At 40.7% G+C, this 21,526-nt stretch overlaps 1 protein-coding gene across 4 annotated transcripts in view; it reads left to right on the top strand.

Annotated features, from left to right (window-relative positions):
* The window catches only part of nbeaa (neurobeachin a), an 825,376-nt gene that overhangs the window by 322,180 nt on the left and 481,670 nt on the right, over positions 1-21,526 (top strand). For all 4 annotated transcript variants that reach the window (XM_080197464.1, XM_080197465.1, XM_080197462.1 and 1 more), the window contains 3 exons: positions 263-393; positions 5,488-5,595; positions 10,309-10,477. In XM_080197464.1, coding sequence (XP_080053590.1) covers positions 263-393; positions 5,488-5,595; positions 10,309-10,477 — 408 coding nt within the window. The remainder of the gene's footprint in view (positions 1-262; positions 394-5,487; positions 5,596-10,308; positions 10,478-21,526) is intronic.

A 21,526-nucleotide genomic window follows, 5' to 3' on the forward strand; every position in this document is an offset into this window, starting at 1 on the left:
TAGACAAGACCTTCCCTTCACAAAACGATGTTGCCACTTGCTAATACGTCCACTTATTTCCAAGTGGGAGTAAATCCTGTCTCAAAGAATCCTCTCCAATAATTTCCCTACCACTGATGTAAGACTCATTGGCATGTAATTACCTGGCACAAAAAGCAATGTATTTTTTATTTTGTTTTGCATATATTAAAGTGACGATTTAAAGCTGTAAATGTGAGAAGAGAAAGGATTGTATTAATAATGTCTGATTATACCTTTGCAGTTTGTTGTGTTGCTGTGAGAAATTGCCTGGAATGTCGTCAGAGGCAAAGAGACAGGGTGACAAAAACTTCAGTGGTGAGCAATAAGCCCCAAGAAAATCTTCAGAGTATAACAGGATCCAAAGCTGCCAAGGTAATGCAATGTAGGATAAATATTGTATATTACATTTCTTCTTTTGGTCTAATAAAGCTAACTTCTAGATTTTAATAGTGGATCAAAGGAACTGTTATGAATGTCAAACATAAGTTCAGAGTGGAGGTTGTGAACTTTAATTCCCGATGGGTCTCAGAGATTTTGCACATGTGCAGAATGAGAGTGGACTATAGATGCTCTGCATTCTTATGTTTATTGGGCCCATCATGCCAGTGCCAGAAGAAAAATGACATCAAAATTGAATTCAGGTGACTGAAAGCGAAATACCATAGCTGGCAAATGTCCCAAACAAGGGATGGGGAGAGATCCCAGATAGAGAGGTGAGACGTTGGAGAAGCCCAAAAAGAAGAGTCCCAGAGAGAGGTAGGAAGAGCTCCAAGTTCAATTAAAAAGAGAGGAGCACATAAAAAGGAAAAGGGCTGTGGGGAGCAGACTTGCAGTGATGAAGTCAGTTGAAGGCTGGTGACTCCATGCTCTGGGCTGTTGGGGCAAAGGTAACCCTTTGAAGCAATAGTGTTCTTCTTGGCCTGCCAAAGATGCACCAAAGCATCCTTTCCGAATGTATCACAGCTTGGTTTGGCTCCTACTCTGAAACTGCAAAGGGTTGCGAATGTAGCCCAATCCATCACTCAAACCAGCCTCCCACCCATTGACTCTGGTCTGCACTTCCCACTGCCTCGAGAAAGCAGCCAGCACAATCCTGGGCCCAATGACGATGCACCTCAGATATTCAAGTCTAAAAACATATACCAGCAGATTTAAGAACAGCTTCTTTCCTGCTGTCATCAGACTTTTGAATAGTCCTATCATATATTAAGCTGATCTTTCTCTTCACCTGTAACTGCAACACTAAATTCTTTATTCTATCCTTTTCCTTCATGTACTTTATGAACTATGTGTTTGCCTGTATAGCACGCAAGAAACAATATTTTTCACAGTATCCCAGGGCAGCAGGGTGATTAGCACTGCTGCCTCTCTGTGCCAGGGACCTGGGTTTGATTCCCAGCTTAGATAACTGTTGTGTAGAGTTTACACATCCTCCCCGTGTCTGCATGGGTTTCCTCTGAGTGCTCAGGCCTCCTCCCACAATCTGAAAGACGTGCATTGACCCGAACAGCCGGAGTTTGGCGACTAGGGGAGTTTCATAATAACTTCATTGCAGTGTTAATTAAGACTGCTTGTGACTAATAAATAAACTTTACAATATTTGTGACAATAATAAACCAAATCAAGATCTGAAGTTGAGTTTGTGAGCTGGTGCTTGGGCACATACTTCGGAATCCAGGGAAAGATAACCTCAGGAGACAAGATTGAAGCCTGTTAGTACGAACTGCTGCCAGTGGATTTTTATAAAGCACTTGTATCCATTTAACAAAGTCCACCCATCCTCCTTGGCCCAAATTTCTGCAGCATGTATAATCAATAATTCCACTCCACCCAGTCAAATGCTTTCTCTGCATTTAATGGGATCACTCAGCTATCTATTGTCTGATTTTGGAAGTCCTGAATAATATTTAATAACTTCCCAACATACATGAATTCTGGCTCTTTAAGAATCCAGTCTGATCACCCTGGATAAGAAAAGGGAGGATTTTTTCGAGATGCAACACCAGTATTTTAGACAACAATTTCAAATGTCCAATCAAGAGTGAAACTGGCCTATAGGATCGACATTCCTCAGGATTCTTGCCTGCCTTCAAAATTAGGGAGATATTCTCTTATGGAAGTGACTGGGGCAGTAGATCTGCTTCGAATGAATGATTATACCTACCAGTCAGAAGATCTACTATTAGCAAATTCCTTATAAAATTCATTCCCAAAACAATCAAGCTCCAGAACCTTTACAGAGTGACAATCTCTCAAGGCAAAAAAAATCTTCCCCCTTAGAAATGGGGGCATTTAGAGTCAACCCTTCTTTGGTTTTTTGAAATTCTGGTGAGATTGAAGGAAGGAAAAAAAACACTTCACATGTACTACTGCATCTCTAGACTGATCGATATTATATAAATCGGCATGGAAGCTTTTAAATGCCTTATTGATCTCCTCTGTCTTAATCATGCTGTTATCCTTGGAATCTAGCAGAGGAATAGCCCTAGAGTCTACCACCTTCTTAGCGAGTAGAGCCAAGTATCTACTTGATTTATTTCCAAACTCATATAGTTTTTGTTTGGCAAACTTTGTACTCCTCCCAGCATGTTGAGCCAGCAAGGAGTCCAGTGCTGTTTGGATTGCATTAATTTCTTTCAGCATTGAGTGGCTATGTTACCTTCCTTTCTATTTCAGCCAACTTTACTTCAAGCTGCAACTGTAGTTCCAGCATTTTACGCTTTCTGTTGGATCTCCAAAATGACCAAACCCTTTGCAAAAGCCTTGCAGATTGCCCACAGGATTGAGAGGCACACTTCAGAGAGGGAATTGACTGAGTAGAAGAGATCAAATTCGCTCTGAAAGTACAAGATAAAATTATGATCTTTAAGCAGAGAAGCATTAAATCTCCAAGATCTAGACCAAGGATGAATCCACTTGAATAGAAATTCCAGGAAGACAGGAGCATGATCAGAGATCACAATACCATCTATGGAGCAGGAGATAACTGAGTATAATATTGATTTTGGTGTGAAAAAAGAATCAATTCTAGTTTTACATTGGTGGGAATTGAAGAAGAAGGTGATCTCTTTATCTTTAGGATGTAATGTTCTCCAAATATCAAAGTTCCCCATTTCCTTGCATACTAATGCTAATGCCTTTGCCTGTTGTGTGGAAAGACTCCTAGTTATGGGAAGTCCACCCATCGAAAGATTGAGATGAAAATTGAACTCCCCACCTGTGAAGGAATTTGTTGATGGTAATTCAGCAAAATCCATAAAGACTTTAGTAACAAAATCAGGCAAATAATTTGGCGGAGGGGGGTGGGGGGGAACGGCTATAGACATTCGTCATCAAAATGCTTTCTCTTGCAGCAACAATCACGTGTTCGAAAGGAGACAAGCGATGCCATGAAAAGGGCTAGTGCAGAATGCCCTTTCTGCGTTGTAACTCCTGCTATTAAAACTTCAGCCACTCATCCATCTCCCAGCAGTGGCACTACTCATGTTATCGTGATCAGAGCAAGGGAGATCATAAAACTATACTACCATCATATGCATACGGATGAAAGGAAGAGGGGTATTTTTACACAGCCCTAATGTTATATAATCTGCATAGATTATTCCCGAACTAGAAAGGGCACACTGAGAAATATTTCCCATTAAAGACAAATGGAAGTCCCTGCTAATCTTAAGGATTAAAACTCCCTGTAGTGCTTAATTACTAGATCATCCCAGTCAGAATGATAAATACCAATACAGATTCAGGAAGGAATTTTAATAATAAGGGATGAAGTCCAAATTTTTCAATGAATTGCTGTCTGCTATCTCGAACTATTGCTTTCCATAGAGTTCATAAAAGCCATGGCTTGGCCAGATTGTCAAACATCTTTGTAGAGTTGTCAAATGTCACCCTCAATGTAGCAGGATACAGCAGGGCATATTACACTCCCAGTGGCTTTCAGTCATCCTCTAACTCCATCGAAGCTCTTGCACCTATGTTATATTGCCACTGAGAAATTCTGAATGAAAGCGATCTTTGCTCCATTGTAGAGGAAGGCCCATTCTTTTTGCTGCCTCCAGTACCCTTTGGTGATCCTCGAAGTTATGAAAATGCATAATTACGGCCCAGGTTCATTGATTGTCCCCAGGCCTCGAAGACAGGATACAATGTGCCTTTTCTAATTTAATGCGCCCAGTTTTCATTTCTAAGGTAAGAAAACGTGGTAGCCAGCTCTCAAAGAATTTAACTGTGAGCTTACCCTTAGCTTCTCCTGGCAAAATGACAATCCAGATATTTTTCCTTCCTTGATTCTCCAGATTGTCAAGGAATTCTGACATACCATGCAGCTGCTTTCCAAGGCTTGTAAGCGTGCCTCAACCAAGGAAGTTGAATTTTTGACAGTAACAATTCTGTCCTCCACTTCATCAAGCTTTTTGCCAGTATTCTGCAGTTCTATCGCATGAGCACTGATATTTTGTGCTAAAAGACTGAGCTTCTCATTAATGATCTTAATAATATCAGCAATCGTCAGTTATAATGCCTTACAGTGCCAGATCAAGATCCATGTTGAGGAATTGGCTCTACCCCAGTTACTTCTGACTCTCATCTTTGTCTACAATTTACTTAATATTTCTTGGCATTTTGTAGCAAAGGTGTAACTCAAAATCTTTCAAGGATACAAAATGGAGTTATCACTCCTGCGTTAGGAAAGTATGCACTGTGTAAGTGCAATAAATGAAAGGGTTACAGGTTGAGTAGTGCCACAGCTCATGGAATCATAGCTATTTCCTGTGCTCGCATCACCTGACCTGCTCAGGCAGATTTTTGATGTACAGTTTTATGGAGGATAGGCCGAAAGTAGAGATAAGGTAATCATTAAATAAGTCATGATCTTATTGAATGCCAGAGCAGGCTTGAGGAGCCAAATTGCCTACTCCTCCTATTTCTCTTGTTCATACAAGGTGCAGGCTGGCAGTTCTTTTAAATTAAGGTTGTTGGGTTATATGGGAACCCACAGTGTAAAGAATCAAAGAGCAGAATATCCATTTCAGTAGCAAACTGTTAGTATAACACTGCATGTATCAATGGTTCACTTTTTGATAATGTTCCTGTGAAGCATCTTAGAACATTTAAAAGGCACTATTTAAATGCTAGTTGTTATTGCTTGTGCAATATTTCTGCACATTCGTCAAACATTTATCACTTAATACAAATTCCTTGCCTTTCAGATTGTCACAATTTTACTAAGGAAAGACCCTTTTAGTGTGCATTCTTCAAATGCATGATTGTTTATATGTTTAGATTCTAAGAATAATTTTGTGAGAATGAAGTCCCACTGAGCATGATGTTGGAAATAGGATTCTAGAGTTTGACCCCTATTTAGCCTATGCTTGGAGCTCTCTTACATGTGCACTTTCTTGTTTCTAAAGTTGGTACCAATAAAGTACTTTGAACAGTATTTTAATAAGGTGCTTTTTTTTTCAGACTGGTGTTGAAAATGTTGCTAGTAATCTTTCTCCAATTAAGGATCCTGACAGATTACTGCAAGATGTGGATATTAATCGTTTGCGAGCTGTTGTCTTTCGTGATGTGGTAATTATTTTACTTAAATTATTTTACTTTGGTCATTGGATTTGCGGTTTGATTATTTAATCTAGGCATTTCATAACGAATGAAGTAGTTCTTACTTCAAAATTCAATAAATTACTAACATGCTAGACTCTTAAAAGAAAGGAGAATGAAATAATCTTCAGGTGATCTTGTCAAAAAAAATTCTAAGTCCCGAAGGAGCGTGAATTTTAGCTCTATTTTTCAGTGAGGCCACAAATGAAATCCTTAGGCACCTAGAGCAAAAAAGTGATGCACAGTCTGATTCCTGCCAGTAGGGGAAGGGGCAGGGCCCAAGCTCACCAAAAAGCTAGCTGCTCACACCAGAGTGCGCAATTGCTCCTCTCTCTGTATATTGCCCACTTCTTCCCCCCTTCCCAGCTGAGCAGCACCCTTTCTCCCTGGATGTTGGGCCTCCTTCCTTCCCAGGGCAAGGCTGATCACACCAGAAATCTGAGGCAGGCTGGTAAGATCATAAAAGGCGCAAAAGCAGTTGAGAACTGGACTTTTCGGCTCTTACGTGATCTTTCCGACTCGTCTCCATCAACTGGCGGGATGAGAAGGTAAGATTGCCCCTAACCACCACATTTAACAAGATTATTTTTTGGTAACATTTCACCTATATTCCTGCATTTTTCCGTAAAATGATGCAATAAGGAAAAAAATGACCTTGCAGCAGATAGCTGCACTTTCTAATACTGAAATATGTAATCCAGCTGAACTGAACTTTTCAAAATTTCTGCTTACTCAATACAACAACTATGTTCAGTTACTAAAACATTTACTGCACTAATTTACTTAGTCTAAATGTAATTTTATACGTGTGTATCGCAATATATGTGAATGGTGCATTGTTCAAAATGTAACATTTAAAATATTTCTCTGCAGAGCTTATGGGATTCTAATATGTGATATTTGTTATTTATAATTTACTATATGTAATTTTCTGTTTACATTTTGCTTTCTGCATTTCTGGTCAGTCTTTTACTTTTGAAGAAGGAAGCTTATGTATTTCTGCTTTTCAGAGATAGAATATCTTAAAAAAAAAACTCCTCCTAGTGGTGTCTTTGAAATCCAATTTTATATGAAAGAAGAAAACTGGATAAGGAAAATTTTATAACAATAGCTAGTATTTTATTTCAGTATGATTAGCATTTATGTTCATGATTTGTATAAATATAACCTGTGTCTTGTTTTTGATTAAATAATACAGTGCAAAAGCATTGAAGTGTTACAGCTTAGCAATTGAATTGTTTTGAAAATACAATATATTCTTTTCAAAAACTAGTGAATGTAGTTATCAAAAATTAGTATCCAGTATTTTCTTATGTTTGCACAGACTTGCATTCCTTTTTCATCTCCGAGAGTAGATTCCAAAATTCTTGTCATTTAGAAAGTCCTCTTTGCAATTCCCCTCCTGCTATCTGCTCAAGCCCCACATTCCAACTGTGAATCTGTGCCTGCCCATTCCACTTCATCATTTGTATGATCCTGCTACTTGTAATTTTCTTTCAAAATCCTTCTGCCATGATTCATCTTTCCCTAACTTTGAAGACCTCCTTAAAACCTACCTCTTCTATTTGAGTCATTATTGGGAGGTGGTGTCATTGCGATAACAGAACTTGTCTAGTCATCAGAGGCCCAGACTAATGCTCCAGCTATTCAGGTTCAAGTACCACCATGACAGCTGATGGAACTTGAATTCAATTAATGAATTCGGAAGTACAACTCAGTTGTATCAAGCAAAGTGCAGTTAATTTCCGAATAGCACTATGGGCTGTAGCGGTTCAAGAAGGCAGCTAACCTTCTTCTTGAGGGCATTTTGGGATGGGTAGTAAATGCTGGCCTCACCAATGGCACCCTAGTCTTGTGAGTGAATAAATAATGAATAAGAATTCCCTCATGTTCTTCATTCTTTTATTAGAAACGTTGTTACTCTTTATCTATCTTCTTAGTTTCTATTATTATACTTGGTCAGATCATCCATTTACCTCCACATCTCAATTGACTAACTCAAGTTTATCTTGTTTTCATCCTAGCTCCATTCCTTAATCCTATACATCATCATGATGAATTGGATTTTCTTAAAGGCTATATCTTTCTTAAGATGAAGTTCCCAAAAATGAATAATATTTTACATGAGGCACAAATTAGCACTGTATGTAATTATAATAATTATTTTCTTTTCCACTCTACACCATTTATAATGCAGTTCTGCATCTCAGCCTAACAGGAAATCATGATCATCTTCCAAATCAGTGTATACTTTTAAAAATGCCCATATATTCTGTTTCTGATGATAAATTAACTCTTCGAGTGTTAAATTCACTGACCTTGGTTTGCCAGTTCTTCATTTTCTAAACACCAATCCTCTGGTACTATTCATTAATCCAATGAACTTTAAGAGGTTAGAACTAATGTGTCCCCCATTTCTTCAGCTATTCCTTTTAGTGAGAACTCGGATATTTGTCTGACCACAACATCGCTATTTTTTCCATTAGTTTTGGAGAAGTTAGGACTGTTCTCGGAGAGGAGAAGGTTGAGAGGAGATTGGATAGAGATGGTCATATTCATGGAGGGGCTGGGCAGATAGGGATAAACTGTTCCCCCTTGTGAAAAGATCAAGAACACAAATGCATGGATTTAAGGTGATTTGCAAAAGAAGCAAATGTGATGTGAATTTTTTTTTCACGTAACGAGTGATTCGGGTCTGAAATGCATTGTCTAGTAGTGAAGGCAGGTTCAATTGAGGCATTCCAAGAGGGCATTAGATGACTACTTGAATAGAAACAATTAATTACTTGAATAGAAATAAGGTGTATGGGGAAAAAGCAGGGAATGACATTAAATCATGTTGCTTGTTTGGAGAGCGGTGCAGATAAGATGGGCCAAATGACCTCCTTCTGTGCCACAACATTTCTGTGATTCTGTTTATGTTCATCCTAATAAATTTTGCTGTTTCACTAATTTTTCGTCTTCTCACTATCTTAATATCATACCATCCTCCTTTACTGTGAAGATTGAAGCAGAATGCTAATTTAGCCATTGTATGTTTTTTACTGTCTTGTCATCTATTGTCATGCATAAGACTGCTTTTAATTGGCACTTACTTCTTTGTCAATCTTGTTTCTTGATATAATTATTGGACCCTTTGCTGTTAGCTTTGACACTATTTGAACTTCTACCATAATCCTTTATCTTTATTTTCTGCTTTCTGTAATCTTCTTTTCTTGTTGTTCTGTGCCATCACGTAAGAGTTTCTGGTTTGTTTAATATGACTTACATAAGAACATAAGAAATAGGAGCAGGAGTAGGCCATCTGGCCCTTCGAGCCTGCCCCGCCATTCAATAAGATCATGGCTGATCTGTCGTGGCTCAGTTCCACATTCCCGCCCTCTCCCCATAACCCTTAATCCCCTCTCTTATCAAAAACCCATCAACCCCCGTCTTAAAAATATTTAGCGAGGTAGCCTCCACCACTTCAACGGGCAGAGAATTCCAGAGATTCACCACCCTTTGAGTGAAGAAGTTCTTCCTCAACTCCATTCTAAACCGCCCCCCCTTTATCTTGAGGCTGTGCCCCCTAGTCCTACTGTCCTTTCTGTGCAGGAAGAGTCTCTCCACCTCTATCCTATCCATCCCATTCATCATCTTATACGTCTCAATGAGATCTCCCCTCATTCTTATGATTATACTATTCTCAAAGTCATTGTCTTCAACAATGTATACTTATTTTGTGAATGCATTATTGGTCTTTTGATTTTAGTTTTATTTGCTTTCTTTCCAGTCCAAAGTTTTCTAAAATTTCAGAAGTTAGTTTTCCTGACATCCCATATTTTAGTTAGTTGCTCACCAAGCCTGATTGTGAATTCAAACATATAAAAATTACTATTTTCAAGATATTTGCTTAATATCAAATAACTAAGTTATGAAATAACTGATCTGTTACACAACTACAGCAATTATCATAAATCCCCTTGTAGATTTGAAGATATGTTGCTTTATGAAACTCTTATGAATACATTCATTAAATCTATTCTTTATCTTATTGTTTTGCTAATGCTTTGCCAATTCTTTTACAAGTTAAAATCTCATTATTCCTAGATGTTTGATTTTACTGGCTTTTCTTAAGTGCATAATCATATTAAGTCACAATAATCAGGAGACCAATAAAGTACTCCCAGTACCACCTCAGCTTTGTTATTGCTTCACACTATCTGCATTGATACCATCTGCTGTCATGAAGATCTCTTCTTCTGAATGCCAAGATAGTGTATAATTTGGTATTTAACAGTTTGCTAATACCGTTACCTACCTCCATTCCTTAACCATGATTTTTAAAAATCCTATCACTCAATGTAATTTAATTCATAATCTCACACAGGTGGCTGCTAGGTTGCTGTATTTATCATCGTGTTATGAATGTATGCTTCTGATTCTCTCTGTTATTGTTATACTTCCAGCATTGGTCTATGAACACGTATATTGGTTTATTACCTTTCCTTTCTCGATTCACTGCTATATTCCATACTATTGCTTCTCTTGCCTTTAGTTTACCATCCACATTTAACTTCTGCAAAACTACTCTACTTGACCCTAAACTACTTATTCCAAGATTGTGATTCGCACTGCCTCTCTATCTTAGTACTTTCTGTCCTTTCTCATTTGAGTTGACTCATTGACAATTTTTCTTTGCAGGATGACAGTAAGCAGGCTCAGTTTTTGGCTTTGGCTGTTGTATACTTTATCTCTGTACTCATGGTATCAAAATACAGAGACATACTGGAGCCGCAACGTGAAATTGCAAGATCTGGAAGCCAGATAAGTCGAAATATTCGGCAGGAAATAAACTCACCAACGAGTACAGGTTAGTGTTTTGAACTTCCTGTTTTTTGTTGTTTTATTATTCCATTTTTAAGGTGCTGCATTTGCCCAGAAAGGGCACAGTTAAAATGGGTTTAACTGTACAGTTGTGAATAATTATTGTAAAATATGCTGTGCAAACTTTACCATTTGCACTACGTTTGCAATGAATGCTAAATTTTGTTTAAAGAGGATAGTAAATCTTTCAACATCTGGTACCTTGATTGGATGGGTGAACAATCCAACAAAATAGTCCTAACAATAACCTCGTAATCTTTTGGATCTGAAATTACTCTTTGCCATGTTTAGGTACTGCAAAACGTAAAACTCATTAATATAGGTCATGCCTTGCCTGCCTTTCAAACTGAGAGAGTTTGAGTTGGTCTGAAGTAGTCAGGTGTAAAGAAATATATTTTATTTTTGTGGACAGGTATAAATTAGGGTTTCAGTTTGCAACATTACAAGACTGTAGGACTTATAAAACACACCTTGTACATTTTACGTTTTAAAATACTCAGTTTGTGATGAAGAAATACAGGTGCAGTGAAGGAGAATACTGACCTTGCTATTGGTGTTTTCATTCAGCTAGCTGATGATAGAATCTTCTTAAACTGGCATGGTTAGTTCAGTTTCAAAATCATTCAGACTTTCCTCATTAAGATAGTCTGCATGATTGCGGTTTTCTTTCAACAAAAATCTGGAATGGTGATTTAGAAAAAAATGCAATAACACAATTATTTCACACATGCAAGCATTTCCAGTACTATCATACCAGAGAGTTTGAAACGGTGCGACCTTTATTGTGAATGTTATCCTAATACTTTCTCTTCTGTCCAGTATCAATTGATGTGGATATGCCGGCGTTGGACTGGGGTAAACACAGTAAAAAGTCTGACAACACCAGGTTTAAGTCCAACCAATTTATTTGATAGTAAACTCGCTAGCTTTCGAGTTAGTCCCTTCGTCAGGTGAATGGAGAGTTCTGGCCAGAACTCTCAGACGAAGGGACTAGCGAGTTTACTATCAAATAAATCGGTTGGACTTAAACCTGGTGTTGTCAGACTTTTTACAGTATCAATTGAACAGAAGAGGTGGCAAAGTGGATAAGGGAATGGAATTACTACCATGTGCATAGGACTCCTTTCTAACCTAATATGGAATAACCCTAACAGGGAATATTCACTATTGGATTTAGTAATGTGGAATGGTAAGAGAAGTAAAAGTAAGGGAACATCTAGGCAATAGTGACCTATGCATTATGATGGAACCAAATTAATAGATTGGAGAGAAGCTGATTTTGAGGAGCTTAGAATGGAACTTTGATAAATAAAATAGACAACTATATTGACAAATAATGCAAAGCAGTAGTGGATAATATTTAGAGACATTCAGCAAGGTACTGGGAAAATGTATTCCATTAAAAGGAAAGAACAAACTAAATACCTCTGAGACCCATGAGTGAATAAAGACATAAGGGAACTATTGACGATTAGAAAGGAGGCATACATTAATTACATATATAGCAGAAAAGTGTATGGTAAGAGAAAATGTGAGGAAATTGGGAGAGGTCATCAAGATTATTAGGAAATCAAAAAGGAGCTGGAAGCAAGGAACATCAAAGTATTTTACAGGCACATTAGTTAGAAAAGGAAGGCTGGAACATCAATAAGACCATTAAGGGATGGACAGGAAAAAACCACAGGTAGTCATAAAAACATGGTAGAAATATTAAATAATTATTTTGCATTGGTATTTACCAAGGAGAAGGAACAGGTTGAGGTGACATTAAATGCTGAGATGAATAAGAGATGAGTGATTTAAGTGAAATAAAAAAGCAAATGTATTGAATAAACCAATCAAAGAAGCAAGTCTGTTTGTTTACCAACTGGAAACCGTGGATAAACAGGGATATCCATAGACTTCAGCAGGCAAGGCCTGAGGCATTCAAGTCAGGTGACCCAACATAGACAAGAAAGCCAGATACGACCTAAGGAGATCCATCAAAAATACCAAAAGACAGTACTGGACCAAGCTAGAGTCCCAGGCTAGCCACACAGACTCCCGCCGACTAGGGCAAGGTCTGCAAGACATATCAGGCTACTGTTAAGGGTGTGTAAAATCACCAGCTCCAATGCACCCTTCCCTGATGAGCTCAATGCATTCTACGCCTATTTTGACCAAGAGACCAACAAGAGCATGCCCTCTACCCTGGAAGCCTTGGATGAACCTTTACCTGAGGTCACCATTGCAGACGTCAGAGCAGCTTTCTCAAAGGTCAACCCATGGAAAGCGACTGGCCCACATGGGGTACCCGGATGAGCACACAGATCCTGCATGGATCAGCTGGCGGGATATCCGCAGACATCTTTAACCTCCCTTTACGACAATCTGAGGTCCCGATCTGCTTCATGACCGTCATCCCAGTACCAAAGGAAAAGCGAAGCAGCGTGCCTTAATGACTCGGCCGGTGGCTCTGACATCCATCATTATGAAGTGCTTCGAAAGGCTAGTCATGGCATGAATCAATTCCAACCTCCCAGACTAGCTGGACCCACAACGGTTCACCTACCTCCGCAGCAGATCCATAGCAGACAGCATCTCCCTGGCCCTGCACTCAACCCTGGAATACCTGGATAACAAAGACATCTATGTGTCAGACTCTTATTTATTGATTACATCTCAGCCTTCAACACCATTATTCTGACGAAACAAATCTCCAAACTCTGTGGCTTGGACCTCAACTCCTCCTTCTGTGACTGGATCCTGAACTTGCTAACCCACAGACCACAATCTGTAAGAATAGGCAACAAAACCTCCTCCACGATCATTCTCAACAACTAGTGCCCCACAAGACTGTGTTTTCAGCCCCCTACTATACTCCTTGTGTACCTATGACTTTGTGGCCAAGTTCCCCTCCAACTTGATTTTCAAGTTCGCTGATGACACTGCTGTAGTGGGTCAGATCTCAAACAATGACGAGACAGAGTTCAGGAATGAGATAGAGAAGCGTACCCTTGATAGGTATGTCCCTGGCAGGCAGAGAGGGAATGGCTGAGTGAGGGAACCATGGTTCACAACGGAGGTTGATTGTCTTGTCGAGAGGAAAAAGGAAGCGTATGTAAGAATGAAAAAACAAGGTTTAGTTGGGTCGCTTGAGGGTTACAAGGTAGCTAGGAATGAGTTAAAGAAAGGGCTTAGGAGAGCTAGGAGGGGGCATGAGAAGTCCTTGGCAGGTCGGATAAAGGAAAACCCCAAGGCTTTTTACTTTTACGTGAGAAATAAAAGAACGACCAAGGTGAGGTTCGGGCTAGTCAAGGACAGTAGTGGGAACTTGTGCATGGAGTCAGAAGAAATAGATGAGTTGGTGAATGAATACTTTTCTTCAGTGTTCACTAAGGAGATGGGCCATGTTTTTGAGATACAGGCTGATAGGATGGAGGAGGTAGATGTTCTGAAGGAAGATGTATTAGCAATTTTGAAAAACCTGAGGGTCAATAAACCCCCTGGGCCAGTTGGGATACATCCTAGGATACTTTGGGAGGCAACGGAGTGATTGCAGATCCTTTAGCTTTGATCTTTGGGTCCTCACTGTCCACGGGGATTGTCACAGTAAGAAGTCTCTCAACACCAGGTTAAAGTCCAACCAGTTTATTTGATAGTAATCCCACAATCCTGCGGGGATTGTGCCAGAGATTGAGAGAGTGGCGAGTGTTGTTCTTCTCTTCAAGAAAGGAAATAGGAATGACCCTGGTAAGGAGGAAATAGCGAGGCATCTTGAGGGGAATTGCTTGATAGAGCAGACGCAGCACGGTTTCGTTAAGGGGAAGTTGTGTCTGACAAATTTATTGGAGTTCTATGAGGATGTGTCCAGGGCGGTGGATAGAGGAGAGCCGGTGGATGTGGTCTTTCTTGATTTTCAGAAGGCGTTTGACAAGGTACCTCACAAGAGGTTATTGCAGAAGGTAAGGGGGCATGGAGTTGGGGGTAGGGTGTTAGCGTGGATAGAGGATTGGTTGTCAAAAAGGAGGCAGAGAGTGGGGGTCAATGGGTGCTATTCGGATTGGCGGATGGTGACAAGTGGAGTGCCCCAGGAGTCGGTGCTGGGGCCTCAGCTATTTACCATTTATATAGATGATCTAGAAGAGGGAACCGAGTGTAGGGTGTTGAAATTTGCTGATGACACCAAGATTGGTGGAACGGCAAATTGTGCGGAGGGTGTGGAGAGTCTGCAGAAGGATCTAGATAGGCTGGGCGAATGGGCCAGGAAATGGCAAATGGAATTTAATGTTGGCAAGTGCGAGGTGGTCCACTTTGGTAGGAATAATGGTAGGAAGGATTATTACTTGCGTGGAGAAAAACTGCAGCAGGCGACGGTGCAGAGGGACCTCGGGGTCCTTGTGCATGAGTCGCAAAAACCCAGCTTGCAGGTGCAGCAGGTGGTCAGGAAGGCGAATGGGATGCTGGCCTTCATCGCGAGGGGGATTGAATATAAAAGTAGGGAGGTCTTGCTGCGGCTGTATAGGGCATTGGTGAGGCCGCAGCTGGAGTACTGTGTGCAGTTTTGGGCGCCGTACTTACGCAAGGATATTTTGGCCTTGGAGGGAGTGCAGAGGAGGTTTACTAGGCTGATGCCGGAGTTGAGGGGGTTGAGCTATGAGGAGAGGCTGAATAAATTAGGCTTGTACTCGTTAGAGTTTAGAAGAATGAGGGGAGATCTCATTGAGACGTATAAGATGATGAATGGGATGGATAGGATAGAGGTGGAGAGACTCTTCCTGCTCAGAATGGATAGTAGGACTAGGGGGCACAGCCTCAAGATAAAGGGGGGGCAGTTTAGAACGGAGTTGAGGAGGAACTTCTTCACTCAAAGGGTGGTGAATCTCTGGAATTCTCTGCCCGTTGAAGTGGTGGAGGCTGCCTCGCTAAATATTTTTAAGACGGGGGTTGATGGGTTTTTGATAAGAGAGGGGATTAAGGGTTATGGGGAGAGGGCGGCAATGTGGAACTGAGCCACGACAGATCAGCCATGATCTTATTGAATGGTGGGGCAGGCTCGAAGGGCTAGTTGGCCTACTCCTGCTCCTATTTCTTATGTTCTTATGCTGGCCTTCATAGTGAGGGGGATTGAGTATAAAAGTAGGGAGGTCTTGCTGCAGCTGTATAGGGCATTGGTGAGGCCGCAGCTGGAGTACTGTGTGCAGTTTTGGTCGCCGCACTTACGCAAGGATATTTTGGCCTTGGAGGGAGTGCAGAGGAGGTTTACTAGGCTGATACCGGAGTTGAGGGGGTTGAGCTGTGAGGAGAGGCTGAATAAGCTAGGCTTGTACTCGGTAGAGTTTAGAAGAATGAGGGGAGATCTCATTGAGACATATAAGATGATGAATGGGATGGATAGGATAGAGGTGGAGAGACTCTTCCCGCTCAGAAAGGACAGTAGGACTAGGGGGCACCGCCTCAAGATAAACGGGGGACGGTTTAGAACGGAGTTGAGGAGGAACTTCTTCACTCAAAGGGTGGTGAATCTCTGGAATTCTCTGCCCGTTGAAGTGGTGGAGGCTGCCTCGTTAAATATTTTTAAGACGCGGGTTGATGGGTTTTTGATAAGCGAGGGGATTAAGGGTTATGGGGAGAGGGCGGGAAAGTGGAACTGAGCCACGAGTGATCAGCCATGATCTTATTGAATGGCGGGGCAGGCTCGAAGAGATCGATGGTCTACTCCTGCTTCTATTTCTTATGTTCTTATGTTCTTAATTATAGGCCAGTTAGTCTTACTTCGGAGGTCGGTAAGTTAATGGAAAGGGTCCTGAGAGATAGGAATTATGATCATTTAGCTGGCTGTCTCATAGAAGACAGAGGGTGATGGTGGAAGTAAAATTTTCAGACTGGAGGCCAGTTACCAGCGGTGTACCACAGGGGTCAGTGCTGGGTCCTCTGCTATTTGTGGTTTTTATCAATGACTTGGAAGAGGGGTCTGAAGGGTGGGTTAGAAAATTTGCTGATGACACCAAGATTCGTGGAGGAGTGAATGAGGTGGCGGGCTCTTGCAGGATGCAAAGAGACATTGATAGGATGCAGAGCTGCGCTGAAAAGTGTCAGATGGAGTTTAACCCTGATAAGTGCGAGGTGATTCATTTTGGTAGGACAAACTTGAATGCAGATTACAGGGTCAACGGCAGGGTTCTGAGGAATGTGGAGGAACCGAGAGATCTTGGGGCTCAAATCCATAGATCTGTGAAGGTTGCCACTCAAGTGGATAGAGCCGTGAAGAAGGCTTATAGTGTGTAGTGTTTATTAACAGGGGATTTGAGTTTAAGAGCCATGGGGTTATGCTGCAACTATACAGGACCTTGATGAGACCACATTTGGAAGCATGGGAGAGAGTGCAGAGGAGATTTACCAGGATGCTGCCTTGTTTAGAGGGTACGTCTTATGAGGAAAGGTTGAGGGAGCTGGGGCTTTTCTCATTAGAGTGGAGGAGGATGAGAGGCGACTTAATTGAGGTTTATAAGATGATGAGGGGGATAGATAGAGTGGATGTGCGGAGACTATTTCCTTAGGTGACTGTAGCTGTTACTAGGGGACATAACCAAAAGGTTCATGTTGGGACGCATAGGAGGGATGTCTGAGGTAGATTCTTCGCTCAGAGAGTGGTTGGAGTGTGGAATGCACTGCCTGCTGTGATAGTGGAGTTGGACACTTTAGGAACTTTTAAGCGGTTATTGGATAGGCACATGAAGTATGCCAGAATGATAGGGAGTGGGGTAGCTCGGCACAACGTTGAGGGCCGAAGAGTCTGTACTGTGCTGTAGTCTTCTATGTTTCTATATTTCTAGAATTTGTTGAACTGGTGCGGCGACAATAATCTCTCCCTCAATGTCAACAAAACGAAAGAGATTGTTATCGACTTCAGGAAGCGTAAAAGAGAACATGTCCCTGTTTACATAAATGGGGTCAAAGTAGAAAGGATCAAGAGCTTCAAGTTCTTGGGTGTCCAGAACACCAAAAACATGTTGTGTGCCCCCAGGCCGACACTATAGCTAAGAAAGCCACCAACACCTCTACTTTCTCAGAAGACTAAGGAAATTTGGCATGTCAGCTACGACTCTCACCAGCTTCTATGGATGCACCACAGAAAGCATTCTTTCTGGTTGTATCACAGCTTGGTATGGCTCCTGCTGTGCCCAAGACCGCAAGAAACTACAAAAGGTTGTGAATATAGCCCAATGCATCATGCAAACCAGCCTCCCGTCCATTGACTCTGTCTACACTTCTCGCTGCCTCGGAAAAGCAGCCAGCATAACTAAGGATCCCACCCACTCTGGACATTCTCTCTTTCACCTACTTACATCAGGAATAAGGTACAAAAGTCTAAGGTCACGTACCAGGGACTCAAGAACAGCTTCTTCCCTGCTGCCATTACACTTTTGAATGGACTTACCTTGCATTAAATTGATCTTTCTCTACATTCTAGCTATTACTGTAACACTATGTTCTGTACTCTCTCGTTTCCTTCTCAATGAACGGTACGCTTTGCCTACAGCGCAAGAAACATTACATTTCACTGGATGCTAATACATGTGACAATAATAAATCAAATCCAATCAAATCAAACTCAAAGAGAATAAAGTTTCTGCATGGCTGGCTTGCATCCAAGTATTTTTTTAAATCTAGGAATAAGACATCAGAAGCTTTACTACACATATCTAATACTTCAATAAAATAAGGTGTAGTGCCAGAACACTGGAGGATAGATAATATAATTCCTAAACTTCAGAAGAGAGACAAAATGTATCCAGGGAATTATAGACAAGTGTTATAATTCAAGTCAGAAACTCCAAAGCATTCTCTGAAGGCCTCTCTCATCATATTTTGCATTTTGAATTTGGCTAGGATGAGCATGTGATATTTCACTTCAAGTATGATTCATCTGACCCATTAAGGAACTTCCATGAAGCAAAGTTTATTTGAGTGTACAGTTAACATGTGGAGAAATAAAATTAACAATAACTTTTACCAATTATGAACAAGAGAAAAAGCAATTATGATATAGTGAAACCCTTAATGAATGTAGGAAATGTTCCAATCAAACAAATTCTTTGCCACAGGTTTAACACAGTAAAATACGAATGTTCACGTGATGCTGAAACCCAGTTCCCTGGGTGGAGAATTGAAATTCTGATTTCTCAGTCTTGTAACTTCTAGCAGCCCTCTTGATATACACTCAGATAGCTTGAAGTCAGAACAACTTCCCAAATAACCAGGGAGAGAGAGAGACTCTAGGCAAGCTAATCACCAACAGCAGATTTTCCATTCCAGGAAGGCCAAGAGACCTGCTTCCAGCTAGCCAGCGGACTGCATAATAGGGAAAGAAAGAGAGAAACGCTGCTTTCCAGTCTGATGGACACTTCCTTCTAAACTAAAACAGCTGAAAGAGCTTCTGTCATCTGACCTGTCAACCAGCCTTCCCCCTAATGACTCAGTGTTGTAAAACAAATTCCAGAAAGTACCTGCACCCACAGTAAAAATAAACAAAACCCAATTTAAGCCATTGAAGCAGCAATGAAGGATTTTTCACAGCCAGCCTGGCAACACTATGGAAAAAAAAACTGAAGCTGGGATAATTGCAGAATACAGGATTTAAAAAAACAAATTCTTAAAGGTACACCAGTGTCATACTAGTCATCTTAAACATCAGCGTGAAGAAAAATAATAGAATCACTGAAATAGAAGCGCATCCAAAAATGAAAAATATAAGAATAAGTAAGTCCTATCAGATTTCCAAAAAGAAAATATGTTTGACTAACCTTACTGAACTTTTGGAAAAAGGAGAAAGTAGACACTGGTAATGCAGTAGATGGAATTTATCTGAATCTTCAAAATTTCTTTGATAAGCTATCTCATGATGAACTAATACAATATGAATTGAGGGGGTAAGTGACAGAATTTTTGGCATCTGGCTCCAAGAAAGCAGAGTGTTGGTGTGAAGGGTTGTTATTCAGCTTGATGGAAGTTGGAAAGTAGTACAGCCACATGAAGTGCAGGCAGCATTTTGCACAATTTACATTAATGCCTTGGACTTTGGAATCAAATATACAATTTCTAAATTTGCAAATCATACCAAATTGGGCACTGTGGTCAATACTGAGGAGGACAGCAACTAATTACTAATTAATATGCTGAATGGGCAAATAATTGTTAAATGAAGTTCAGTGCAGATAAATGTGAGGGAGTAGAATTTGATAGGAAGAATATGGAGTCACTTATTTCTTGGAACGTGGAAGTCCACATAGGGTAGAGGAACAAAGGAATCTTGGAGTATGAATACATCAATCACTAAAAGTTGTACTACAGATTAACAAGGCCGTTTAAAAAAAAAAACAAGGGCGAGGTTTTATTTCTAGTTAGACCCTACTTAGAATGTTGCATGTCATTCTGAAGCCCATATTACAAAAAAGGATAGAGAAGCACTGGAAAGGTTGCTGAGAAGGTTTACAAGCACAATACCTGAAATGAGTGGGCATTCATATCAGGAAAGGATGAGCAGGCTGGGTCTCTTTCCTCTTGAAAGAAGAAGGCTGAAAGATTTAATAGAGGTTTTTAAAATAATGAATGAGTTGATAGACTGAATACAGAGAACATGTTGCCACAAGGCTGTGCTCCTGCTCCGGACTTACAAGCAACAACTGAAGCAGGAGAATCCGATAAAGAAAGTCGTGCAATGTTGGTCTGAGGAATCGGGTGATCTCCTACAGCTCTTCTTCTTCGAGTTGGTGGACTGGTCAATATTTAAGAACTTGGCAAGGCGACCAATCCGAATGTGTATGCCACCACAGTAACAGACTTCATTAGTAAGTGTGTAGAAGACTGTGCCAAAGAAGCAAGTCTGTGTGTTTCCCAGTTGGAAACCATGCATGAACAGGGACATCCACTGCTTGCTGAAGTCCAGGTCTGAGGTGTTCAAGTTGAGTAACCCTATACAAGAAATACAGATACGATCTACGGAGAATCATCAAAGATGCCAAGAAATGGTACTGGGCAAAGCTAGAATCCCAAGCTAGCCACGCAAATACCCACTGATTATGGCAAGGTCCACACCACATACTAGGCTACAAGGTGAAGGTGTCTAAAATCACCGGCAACAACGCACCCCTCCCTGATGAGCTCAAAGCATTCTATACCCTTTTTGAGCAAGACGTCAGTGAGAGGACATTATCCACCCTAGAAGCCTCAGTTGAACTGGTATCTAAGGTCGTCATCTTAGATGTCAGATCAACTTTCTTGTAACTTAACCCATGGAATGCGACTCACTTGGATGGAGTACCTGGATGAGCACTCAGATCCTGTGTGGACCAGCTGGCGAAGGTATTCGCAAACATCTTTAGTCTTTCTGTACTCCGATCTGAGGTTCCTACTGAAAGCCAAGAAGGAAAGGGATATCCAGGGCTTTTGTGCTGGACTCTTATTTATTGACTGTAGCTCAACATTCAACGCCATTATACCAATAAAACACTTCTCCAAACTCTGGGGCTATGGGCTTGACCCTCCCTCTGTGACTAGATCCTTGACTTCCACAATCAGTAAGGATACGTAACACCTCCACCATGATTATCCTCAACAACGCAAGGCTATGTCCTTAGCTCCATACTATACTCCTTATACACTTACGACTGTGTAGCCAAATTCCACTCCAATTCCATTTTCAAGTTGTAGTGGGTTGGATCTCAAACATGGTATGCTAGCATTTCACTTTTGAAGTCTCCTTGTTTTACCAACGTCTGTGCAATGAAATTTGCCATTTTTCTCTTGTTAAGGGATGGGAATCTGCTGTGGTAATTTAGTTATGTTTTAAAGATTGCTTCAGCCACAACTATCTTTCTAGGCTCCCAATACTTGTATCAGATTCAGGTCATTTCTTAAATTTGGACTTTGGCCAATTTTTTTTGGTTAGATTTTGGCTTATTTGTTGTAGGTCTGGTCCCAGACCTGAGATCCCAATTTCTGTTATGGATAGGAGAGGCAAAACTGAACTCCTTTAGCCTCTCACCATCTGTCT

The sequence above is a fragment of the Carcharhinus amblyrhynchos genome, chromosome 10 (genome assembly GCF_965287045.1).
Source record: "Carcharhinus amblyrhynchos chromosome 10, sCarAmb.v2.hapA, whole genome shotgun sequence".
Taxonomy (NCBI): Eukaryota; Metazoa; Chordata; class Chondrichthyes; order Carcharhiniformes; family Carcharhinidae; genus Carcharhinus; species Carcharhinus amblyrhynchos.